Raw genomic sequence first — 12,328 nt, forward strand, 5'->3', positions numbered from 1 at the left:
TCCCTACTCTTCCGAGAGCATCGCTTTTCTGCCCACAAATCAAAAGACCAATTTGAGGATCTGTTAACGGAAATCAGATTGTAGGGGAAAGTTGCACTAATCTCACCAGTTTCAAATATTTGCGCCTGTAAAACAAGTGACGTTATGCATGTTTTTGATATACCAGATCGTAAAGGGAACTCGTACATTTATTCGTATATATTTTTCCCATTGGAAGTACCACAAATATTTGAAATTTCAAACCCTTCAAAATGGTGTGATTTAGGCAATCGCAGCTCAGGTATCTAAAATTTCTTCGCTATTTAAAAGATTGAGAAAGAACATGTTTTCAAGCCTCAGGGACTACAAAATACAGTGTCAAGATTTCCATTGAAAGTATGTTTATTTGCAGTCAGAATCATTCGGAACAAACCAAATATATACGTTTTTCAGTACATCTAAGTTATTTTAAAATGGAAACTTATAAGGAAGTAAACGGTATTCTCGACATTAATTTTGAAGCTGGAAGAAGTAAACACAACATTGGACTGTACTTTTTTTTTGCAAATATCACAAATGTAGAAATTCAGTTCCTTGCTTTAGATGCCAAAACACGAAGCATGTTCCTATTTCTTGCACTCGATGCATTGAACCATGTATCTCCACATAGGACCATTTTGTGTCATTTTCAACTTGAGTTTTTACCTTGGTCACAACATATCACTTTCATAGATCTAATTGTAGGCCTCATTGGATTCTTCTCTTCTAATAAGTAACTTTTGTTTTCTCTCTTGGTAGTCAAGTTGTTGTTTGACTCCCTTCATTTGTTTTTTGTGCGGCTCTTTGCCTGCGATGAGGAGGCAGGACCCGATCTCCTTACAACGTGAATTTTCGTAGAGTTCTAGTAGCAAAGTGAGGGGCGATTTGGGCATATGTCACGTGGTGCGATTTAGGAGCTCCCGCCATTTTGAAATAAAAACTTCCCTAGTCTCACTGTGTAAGCATATCATAATGCGAATATGGTTAATATTAATATAACAGAATTGACAAATGTGACAAGTAAATAAAGTTAAAAATATATAACTAACTCGTCTCCTATATACTTATGAAAAGGTGCAAACTATAGCATGAAGGAAAGATGTTTTCTTAAAATGTGCATACAACAACAATATCTTCCCCAAGAGCTACAACTGACATACGTTATTCTTGGGCATGACTGAGCGTTCATATACAGCCGCTTCATTTTATCAATGTTCAGTTTAGTGTTTTCTCATACCAGTGGTGCGTTTTGCGATTCAGGCAAGTTTTCCTTAAGTGAATGATTTATCCGTAAAATGCTCAAAGCTTAGTGTCATCGATAGCATCCGGCAGATTTTTACCAACATGGTAGATCAGCTAGATTTTCTAGAAAAAACATAGCTACACAGGAGTCTACATCATCTGTTTATGGTACGTGCCAAGCTTCGAGAGTTAATCGAACAGTGTGAACATCTCCATGTCGAAGTTAAATTGAAAAGCTGATATTCTGATATCGAGGAAAACCTTGCCGACAAGATTGAGCATATCCAGAGCAAACTAAGCGATTATAGAGTAAGGTGCAAATTCAATAAATTATAAATTTAGTGGAATGCTTCAACTTGATTTTCTTGAAATTGACAGCGTCTCAAACTTCAAGCGACAGTTCTCTTTCGTTAATTGGCAATACTTTACATGGGCCATCCTCATAGACCATACTACAGATTTCTGCTCTGTAGTAACATATAGCTTCAAGAGTGAAGCTATTGAGCCAATGTGGAAGAAGCGGCTGTTCAAACCACCACTTTGCTAAGCAAGCGTGGTGCATTAAGGCTCTAAATATTCCAATTACAGAACGGGACGAGACTATATTTGCATACACAATATTCGAGGACTTGCATTAGCTTATTTCGATATGGATAACGGAGATAAATTGTTCTTACAATATAAACAACGTGCCACCTTCGAAAAATCTCATTACCTTGGTGATGATGATCACGAGCAACTTGCCTATCAATGTCTAGACAGGCCATTGTCGATGAACTCTACAAACTAACACGGTATTACAACCGTATCCCTGCCTTAACAAAATGTATCGATGATATCTGGCCGAGAGATATTACGGACATGTCCAGCGACAACCTCAAAGGCTTGAGCAAGATCAATAACTGTTACAAATATTTCCTGTCGGTTATCAAATCATTTAGCAGCTATGAATGGGAATCCCCTTTAGAAACTAACACTGGTGCTCAGGTTGTAGATGCATTCAACACATTCTTCAGCAAGGTTGGACTTCACAATAACTAGACAGAGAAAGATAAATAATTCTCTATTTTTTCTTTTTAGTGCTCGATGCAGGAGCACAACATCGACTATTAATACACCTACAACGACTGGAAAGGGAGCTGATATATAAGGCTCGGCTGGCCCTTTGGCATTCGAATGAGCGATTTTTTTTAAAAAAATCATTCTATTAACCTCTTGGATATTTCAAAAAATGAAAAAAATGCATACACTTAGAATTCCTTCTAGAACTTTGACGTGCTTTTTTGTGTAGCTTTCTTTCACTGTTGTCTAGATATTATCAATAGTTTAATAGTATTACGTAATCGCGAAACTATTGAGAATTTTTCATATTTTGAAATATCCAAGAGGTTTTCAGAATGGAGAAGAAAATTTGAAAAAAATCGCCCATTCGCATGCCAAAGGTCCAGCCTAGAAAAAACTAGTCTTTTTCATTTTTCAGATAAGTGCTTCCAACAAAATGATGATTAAAAATATCTCCCTACTTAACTACTTATGAATGTGTGTGTGTGTCTGTGTGTTTGTGTGTATTGTGTAATATATAACACAATGTGTTTAAAAAGTAGTTCAGACTTTTGATGTATCAGTGTTTAAAGCATTTCTTAATCTTTCAGCTTCACTCTACATACAATTTGGCGATCCCAGAGAAGATGAGTGTCATGTGTCCTATGAACAAGGGAATGTTTGTCGCGGTTCGATTTGAAACACATATTATTAACGCGGATGATGAAATAAAATTAACTTCACCAGCTCAACGGAAATGTTTGTTTCCAGATGAAGATTACCCAAGATTAACCAAAGAGTACAGTTTCGAATCATGTATTTCAAACTGCAGAAGAAAACATATTCTGAAAACATGTGGTTGCATTCCTTATTATTATCCACCTATTGGTAAGTAGGACTGACACCATTATCTTCTTATCATTGAAGCATGATGAAAAGTTTGAGTTCGTATTACTTTGTAACCATGCACATATAAAATTCAAAACCTATGTAGAATTAGGCTACTAAATCTTAATTATGACAAAATATTTCTAATATCTCTAAACGTGAACTCAATTACAGAGATAATTTTCAAAATCTTTAATTTTCTTTCTGTCATTCACTTAACGAAATGTTTTCAAAAAGCTCCAAAGAGACTAACTCTATCTTATCACTTAAGCTAACTAACCATTTTGCATCTCCAGGAGGTTGTGGTATATTTTAATTTTATAAAATATGCATTGTAAAAAAATTACAATAAAATATTTTGAGTTACCCCAGAAGAAATGTTCTTAAAAACATGAATAAATTTTAAGTAAAAATGTTTTAGTGCGGTCGGAACGCAGAGAAAAAAAACACTTCCGGCGGAGAACGTGCCATTTAGGGGGGATACTACAATAATTCCCAAATCTAAAACGCCCCAGACCCCAAGCTTTTAAGCCCTCGTTTCGCTGTAATGGCGTCTTCAAAATGGCGGTCCTGAAGAAGATTCCAAACCTGAAACCTGTTAGTTTAAAACAGTTATTTATCATTCATTACATCGTATTTTCACATAATTTGCAGTTTATAACTGCATTATTATAATAAGAAATAAAAACAAAACACTTTATCAAATAATATTAGATATGGCGGCCACTATTGCCACGAAAATTCTAAAAATAAACCCTTTCAGCTTTTTGATCATGTTTTCGATCAAACATTATGTTTTGGATGTGCCGGAACTCAACAGTAGCATCAAAAATAGTGTCAGACTAAGCCCATGAAATAATAATAGTTCAATTTGTGACAATCTGTATACTACAGGCTGTTTAAAAAGTCTAGACACCATAGGACAACGGCGTTATTAGTGCAAGTGGCGACAAATGGAAAGAGGGGAAAGTTGTTGGAAATATGAGGTTTTCAATATAATGTGCTTGAATTTTCAACGTATCATGCACCGTTGAGGGTGTTCGCTGCTACAAGTTTCAATGAGAACTGACATTGCCTTGTTGCCACATACTTCGTCCTTAATGGAACATTTACACTATCGCAACACAGTACTGTTCTCCTTAAATTGAAAATGATGATGATGATGTGTGTGTGTGTGTGTACAGAAACACATACGCACACATAAGCACAAGCACAGAACTAAAAAACCTGTAATTGTTGCTAATGTTATCTGAAATAGATGTTGTTGATTAGGGCATAGTGATATGAACAAAGAATAAAAAATCGAAACGAAAGAGCTCTTAATTTCACCTTCGGTGACCTAGGTTCGCCGTATCGAGTAAGTTGTGTCTCAGTGAATAAAGAGGATATCTGATTGCGTTCATCAAAAGGAAGGGAGCAGTGGAGTGGACCAAAACCAGCAGGAAAAAAAATTATTAAAAATGTAATGATTGGTGTGGTACGTGTTGCAATCTTCCGTCATCACGCTGCTTCTGCTCCAGCCGCCTCTGGCACACACCCAAAGAGCCAGTGGAACGCACGGAGGGCGTTAATATCCATATCCAATCTTTATTCCCGTTTTTGGAGATACTCTGGACCACTGGGAACTTGACGCTCCGCTGGTTACGCTATATTTCCTTGTCCCAACACCTTGCTTCTCTGAATTATTATTACATAGCTTTCTGTATCTCACTGAGACCCCTCCTTTTTGTATCCATTTATAGGCAACAAGATTTTCACACCCAATTTACCAATCACCTGCACCAGGAATACCAAATGATCCCTCGTTGTAAAAGAAATATGTTATATGCAAATTTCCTAAATGTAATGTTAACTTTATAATGACCTAAAATGTATAACATGCACAATAATATGTAATAGTTTCAAATAAAAAAAAAGTGGTTAAGGCAGGTGCTTGTGGTATTGAGGGTCTTAAGTTCGATCCTCACTTGAGGCTACTTTATTTTCAAAACTATTTTTAATGTCTCGTAGCATTTCTATAATTAGTTAGAACATATTGGTAAATTGAATAAAATAAAATGTAACTGATTTACCATTTTTATCAATTCGATTATATTTCTTTAAAACTATTCTTTCAGCAATGGCTTAAACAATTGTCTTGTTGTAAATCCAAGAAATCGAGAACATTTATTATATTGATGTTATATTACGATTTTTTTATTTTATTTTTATTTTATTTAAAGACATGACACTACAGGCAAATGCCCATCTACAGTGTCTTGTATTATAACACTGTTTGGTACACAAAAAATGCTATCAGAAGAATTCAAAAAGTACAATAATATGATAATATGTGTTACAGTAATATAAAAATTAATATAAGATTAGATATGAAAGAGAAGTATAAAGTATTAACCTGACAGTTTGGGTTAGAACTTACACATGATAATTAAGAAAATAACCAAGGAATACTTCACCTTACATTTAAAAACGATTATATATAGATGTAATGACAGTAATTAGTAAATAATACAAAAGAAAAATAGGATGGACTCTACGCCTGTACATAAAGAGACTGAACTAATAAACAAAGTTAAGTCTGGATTTGGAAATAAGTTTCTGTTTCCCTTTTGAATTTTCGAAAACTTTGGAAGATGTCTATCTTATCATATGTCTTTGCAATTTCGTTATATAACCTACACATTCTCCGAGTGGGTGCCGCATTGGCTGACTTTGTTTGAGCTCTCGGTACTTGAAACAGCTCTTTCCGTGGTCTTACCTTATTATATGGTACTTAAAAAGGGATTTCTGAGAGTAGCTGAGAGGAGTCTAATGAGTTGTTTAAAAGTTTATGTAAGAATAGTAACTGATGTACGTATGTTTCTTCTATCGCCTAGGGATTGTACATGGAACTATTGTACATTCTCTATTCTGCTGGTTTCATTTAGGTTCTGTGGGGACCAGACGATAGACGCGTATTCCAATATAGACCTTACGTAGGTATTGTATAGCGTTTGGAATGTTTCTAAGTTCTTATGTCGTTTCCCATTCTCATTATAAACCCTAGGTTTCGGTACCCTTCTGCTACAATGCGGTCGATGTGTTTTCGGAAACTGTTATTTTCTTCAAACTGAACACCAAGATCTTTATAACTTGACACTCTCTCTAACGTGTGGCCACTGATTGTATAAGTGTGCGTGTAGGGTTGTTTCTTTCGAGTGAAAATCATAATTTTGCATTTGTTAAAATTGAGTTTTAGTTTGTTTTTAGCGCACCATTCTACAAGATTTTACATGTCGTTTTGCAATTCCCAGGTATCATTATCGTTCGTTATAGACTTAAATATTTTCAGGTCATCCGCGTACAAGAGTTTCTTGGAATGTAGCAGGCATTCTGGGAGATCGTTAACAATCACAAGAAATAGCAGTGGTCCAAGGTTTGATCCTTGCCGGACACCCGAGGAGGTCTGAAATACAGTAGACATGCTATTATCATATCTAACATACTGTTTTCGGTCTTTCAGGTAGGAGGAGATAAGTTTTAAAACACGGGCTGAGTGGTTAAGATGGTGAAGCTTTTGGAGAAGTGTCTGGCGGAGTGGTGAGCACAGAGTGCTACGATGCTAGGGATTCCAGATTCGAATCCCGTGCCAGACATAGGTGTTCCTTGTGACTGTCACTTCATCAGTTACCATATCATAACTCATCCTCATCGTCGAGAATTGCCAAAAGTGGATAAATGGAAAAATCAAAGTAAATTGTGTATTTATCAAAGAAGAAATAATTCTGTTTTTCTTAGTATAAATTATGACGCCTTTGAAGTATTTATTACAAAATGTAAACTAAGAATATTTTGTTTCGTATGTTTCAAAGTTGTCAGTAATTCGATGAATATGAAGTAGCCTGGTTGTCTTGTTTAAAATCACAAGATAAAGATACTCTGAAGTTAGAGTTAAAATTTCACTTGGTCTAGGACCACCATATAGCCGCAGTAGAGACTTGTCCTGTTAAATTTGAATCCTACCATAACAACTTGTCTTAAATGAGAAAAGGAGTCGTGCCATATTATGATCCAACTTTTAGGAACTTCATTTTCTGATATGGATAAGCGCTTTAAAATGGGCACGGCATAGGTTCGATCCCGGGTTCAGTCTCTTGGAATTTTCGGCCTCTGTATAGGCCGGTGGCAACCCACTATTGTGAGAAAATTGGGGAGCTCCGAGTGAGTGAGCGTAATCCGGTCGAGAAGACCTACAATGGCTGGGGGGTCGGTCGGACTGACCACCCGTCCCATAGTCTGGCTGCATATTTCAACGCCCTCTTGGTGGCCCGCGTGGGAGAGAGAGACCAACAGTCGGTAGGTAAGCCTTGGCCCAATATTAGGCTGTAGGGTATTTACGTATCCAATTATATCTGACCTAGATTTGTTGTTAACTATTAAAACATGGTTTCCAGTACTGCACTATGTTCCATGTTGTTTGAAATTTAAAAAAAAAAAACTCAAAATGAAAGTCACTAGACACTCGTTCACATTTAAGGTTTTCGAAATTTCTCCTGAGCAGTCTTTTCATGCAGTGATATTCATAATTCGAACATTGTATTATCAGTTTTAACAATATTTGCCTGTAACAGATTCGCAATGGGTATAATAAGTGTTTCTGTATTCCCTGCTCGCCCCTGCTTCCGACGCCCATGCTTGCAGTGCAGTAGACACCTACGGTCATCTGCTGCTCGCCCGCTGTGGAACCACGTTGGGTACTGAGGGACGCCTGAAAACTTCCCTTTCTGATGGGCGAGTTGGGTTGGTTCACGACAACAGCTACAGCTTGCCAGAACGGGTGTGGGCGGGTATTTCTTCCCATTACGGAGGGTGGGCAATGGATCATATTTGCAGACCTCTACTAATTGTCTATTTAAAAATTAGTTCCTTTGCAGGAAAACACGTAAGAGAGGGTCGCTGAAATTAAGACAGTTCCCGCGCCGAATATAAGAGCTACGCGCCTGTAGAACCGTGACATGTATGAGAAGGAGTGGGAAAAGAAATATGCATGGGAAAACCAATGTGTATTAATGTATTTTCAAAGAATTAAATAGTTCGAGACGAAAGCAGAAGAAAGCCCTGTCAAATATAACACAAAAATGTTGTTTTTCACTGTCAAAACCAAACTATTCTCGGAACATTTGAAGTAGTTTTGCTCGATAACACAAACCACGTGACGCATGTTCATCAGCCAGCCTCGCAAAGGAGGCACCAATCTACGACCAACGTGGTCTCTATATAGAGCGCATGCTTCGGGGTGCTTCACTTTTGTGAAAGAAACAGGTAATCTCCGTTCGTAAGTACGAACCCTGGTAGAATCATTTTTGTTATGCAGATATGAAATGCCATAACCTGAATAGAAGTCTCCATATGTGGGTGTTAATTACGTTTGTCAGATTGCGTAGCCACACGTTTGCAGCAGATAGGAAATGGCTCTTCGCTTTCACTATTTCAAATAGAGTTGAAGTAATGCAGTTGACACAATATGCATATCACTGTACCACACAACAACAGCTTCCCGCTAGTTGTTTTAAACGAAAAATGTGCTAATTTAAATGGGATCCCACGGTGTCACATTACTTGAATAGTTTTTAACACGGTAAATTTCGGATACTGAAGTCATTATATAGAAAGTTTGCATTTACAATCTTAGTTCATGAAATTAACATATTTTATTCTCTCCTCGTATTTTTTTGACAGTTATAACCGAAAATCCCGTTTGAGTTGAAATACATTAGTTATAATGTATGCTTGTAACAAAAACCCCTGCAACCAGAGGTGAAAGCATATCATGATGTGACAACTTCCGTACAAAAAAAATGTGATATACTAGAAGCAAACGTGCACCCAGACACCCACTTGTGTCTATATATTTACCTACATATAGTAGATGTGTCTGGGGTTCCGCATACTGACCCCGAGTCACCCCATTACCAGTTGAAAAACTTCACACTTCTCTGTAGGATTTTGGGAGTGATACTGGCAGTCCGGAGGTAAGCCAAGGCCTTTACAAGGCTTTCGCGCCGTACGTTTCACGAGGAGAAGGGAACATAGATAATGTCCAACGTTCTATTGCTGATAGAGGAAAATGTGGTTCGGATCCCATTTTAAACTTTAGGACTAGTTTCGATTATCCTTGCTGTGCATAAAGTGGACTTCAACGCCAAAGTTATACGAACAAGCATATGTATGACGAAACAATATTTCTATATAACTCACAATTCTTGCAGTTAATTTCAGTGACTCTTTTTCCAAAGAATACTGAACGTTTCATCTTCAGTTCTATTTAACAACGCGTTCTTATTATTGATTATTGTAAGTATCGAGCTTTAGCCGCAACACGATGAAGAAAATAAAACACGCTTTACACTCAAAATTATCTCGATTGTCAGAAGAGCTGTGGGTGTAATATTTTTATTTTCATCTCGCCACACGAACAATAACAAACCATAACGCTATAAATCGGTCAAGGCACATAGTGGTTTGCATCACACTTTAAAACACTGAAATACATAGACAATGAAATAATTAATGCGTTACACATTGGTAAAAAAAAGCTATCGCTAGGGGAATCGAACCTTGGACTTCAGCTTACAAAGCTGACTTTCGACCGACATGGCCACAAATCACGTTTGAGGAAACAAAGCTATTCAGGTAATTTCTCAATAAGATTACATTTTTTTCCTAATCAGCTCGAAACTTTTGTTGTTGCTTCTCGCTAATTACATTCATTTGAAAGCAATACGCAACACATAGTGTTTGTATGCTGTGCACATTGCTGACAGAATATAAGTCAAACGTGTGCATGAAAATGAAGCGAAACGTTGCGAAGTGGTGCTTTTGTGGAAGGTAGAATAGAATAGAATAGAATGGTCTTTATTTAAGCAGGCGTGTTTCGGCCTCATTGGCCGTTCTTACAACCAACCCTTGTCAAATATACAATCAATGAATAAAAACAAAAGTGGAAAAAACACATAATGATCATGATAATACAATAAAGATAATATGAATATTATACAATGATAAAATAATACATTGAATAGATTAGTATATGTACTGTGGAGTAAAGATAAGTAATGCATCTTTTGTAGTTCAATGTGTGTGCGGGGAAGTTAGGTTAGGTATGCATTATATGATGTGTAAGTGCAGGTGCAATTGTTAACATATGAAGGTTAATGTAGTTATTGGGACAATAGTAAGTGCTTCAGATTTTTCTTAAAACTTTGATCGCAGATAATGTTAGTCAATGGTGCAGGCAGTTTATTTTATTCCTTTATCCCTGTAACAATGAAGGACTTGTTATATGGGGTGGTTTTATGTTTGGAGATTTTTAGATTGTGCTTCTTGCGGATATTACGTTCGGCTGATGTTCTACGAGAGTAGACATTATCGGATAAGTATTTTGGGGAGCCACTATTAAGTATTTTGTGCATCAAGGTGAGTTATAAGTATTTTCTTCTATTGTCAATGTTTAGCCAAGAAAGTTTCTTAAAATAGGGGAATACATGTTCCTTTCTGTTTAGGTTAAATATGAAACGTATACAACAATTCTGAATTGTTTGATGTCTATTGTTTAGCCCCTGGGATATATTACTATACACTGGAGCGCAATAGTCTAATGTGGATACGGCGAGTGCTTGCATAAGACGATCTTTAACATTAGCGTCCAGAGTATGTTTTAAATTATACAAAGATTTAAGTTTCCCCATACAGTTTTTCACAATGAATTCGACATGTGTCTCCAAATTTAAATGTCTATCAAACACAATCCCCACGTTTTTGCTTGTATCCAAATCGCTTAGCGGTATACTGCCGAGAGTTGGAGGAGAAGGCGTGTTTTTGTGAAGTTTTTTAAGGATACCATGAGTTCCAATGATCATGAAGCTATATTTCAATGGATTTTATTGAAGGGAGTTTCTCCGTAAGCAATTATTACAGCATCAATATCAAATTGAAGTTTGGTCATCGCATTATCGTAGTTTTCTGTATTACACTTAATATAGATTTGCGAATGGTCAGCATACTGATGGTAGTTGCAATATTGGACAGCGCGGTCGAAATCAGCTACGTAAATCATGTATAGTAGTGGACACAATATACTTCCTTGAGGGACGCCTTGTTGAACAAATAACTATTTAGAGTATGCGACTTCCGGTCCCCAATATTTCACACGTTGTTTTCTGTTGCCGAAATATGATCGAAACCAATTTATCGCGTTGCCTGTAACGCTATAGTGATATAATTTGTCCAATAGGAATTCATGATTGATCGAGACGAACGCTCTTGAATAGTCCAACAAGACTAAAAGTGTAACTTCATTTTCATCTATTCCTTTACTTATATTGTCTACGATATCTACCAGCGCAGTGCAAGTACTACGCATTTTTCTGAAACCAGATTGAAAGTGTGGTAGGAAACCTTGAATGTGTGGAAGTATTTATTCATAAATTACTTTTTCAACTGTTTTGGACATTGTGGATAGAATGCTAATAGGTCGTAGATCTTTATTTCTGTGGGGTAGGATATTTTAGGTATATGTGTTATTCCGCACTTTTTCCACTCTTGAGGGCACCAACCTTTGGAAAGGGAAAGATTAAGCCTAAGAGCTTCTAGCAAAAGGGGGATGCAATATTGTACAACAGTTAGGTTTATGCAATTATAACAGCACCCTTTTGATTTCATTTTGTTAAAAATTTTACGTACTTGTTCTCTACTTACTGGGATAAAAATGAACGGGTCATTGTTGGGTTTAAGCGTTAGTTTCATCAATCACCGCTGCATTGCTATCTGAGGGATCATTTGGGTTAACAAAAAACTCGTTTATTGCATCAGGTTGAAATGTATCTGAGGAGACCACATTACTCTTTTTATTTGGTAAAAGTCCCTGGCTTCTGAGGTTAGACCATAAGTTCTTAACATTTCTTATATTCATATTTATCGTTTCGTTGTAGTGTTTAAATTTTGCGTTCCTGACTGCTTTTTTGGCTTTATTTCTAAAGTATTTATATGATAGGAAAGGGTCTGGATCTCCTGTAATTACGTACCTCAGATTACAGTAGTTGCGCAACTTTCAGAATTCCCTTACTCGATTTGAAATCCAGGGAGCGGGAGGTTTGGTTAC

The 12,328-nt window shown here is 36.7% G+C and overlaps 1 protein-coding gene across 1 annotated transcript in view; it reads left to right on the plus strand.

Moving 5' to 3' along the window:
- Positions 1-3,850, plus strand: part of LOC145981153 (uncharacterized) — a 479,000-nt gene extending 475,150 nt beyond the window's left edge. Inside the window, exons 6-7 of the mRNA XM_083114280.1 lie at positions 2,913-2,980; positions 3,844-3,850. Coding sequence (XP_082970406.1) covers positions 2,913-2,980; positions 3,844-3,850 — 75 coding nt within the window. The remainder of the gene's footprint in view (positions 1-2,912; positions 2,981-3,843) is intronic.
- Positions 3,851-12,328: the final 8,478 nt, after the last annotated feature.

This window comes from Lepisma saccharinum, chromosome 29 (assembly GCF_977018435.1).
Source record: "Lepisma saccharinum chromosome 29, izLepSacc3.1, whole genome shotgun sequence".
NCBI lineage: Eukaryota > Metazoa > Arthropoda > Insecta > Zygentoma > Lepismatidae > Lepisma > Lepisma saccharinum.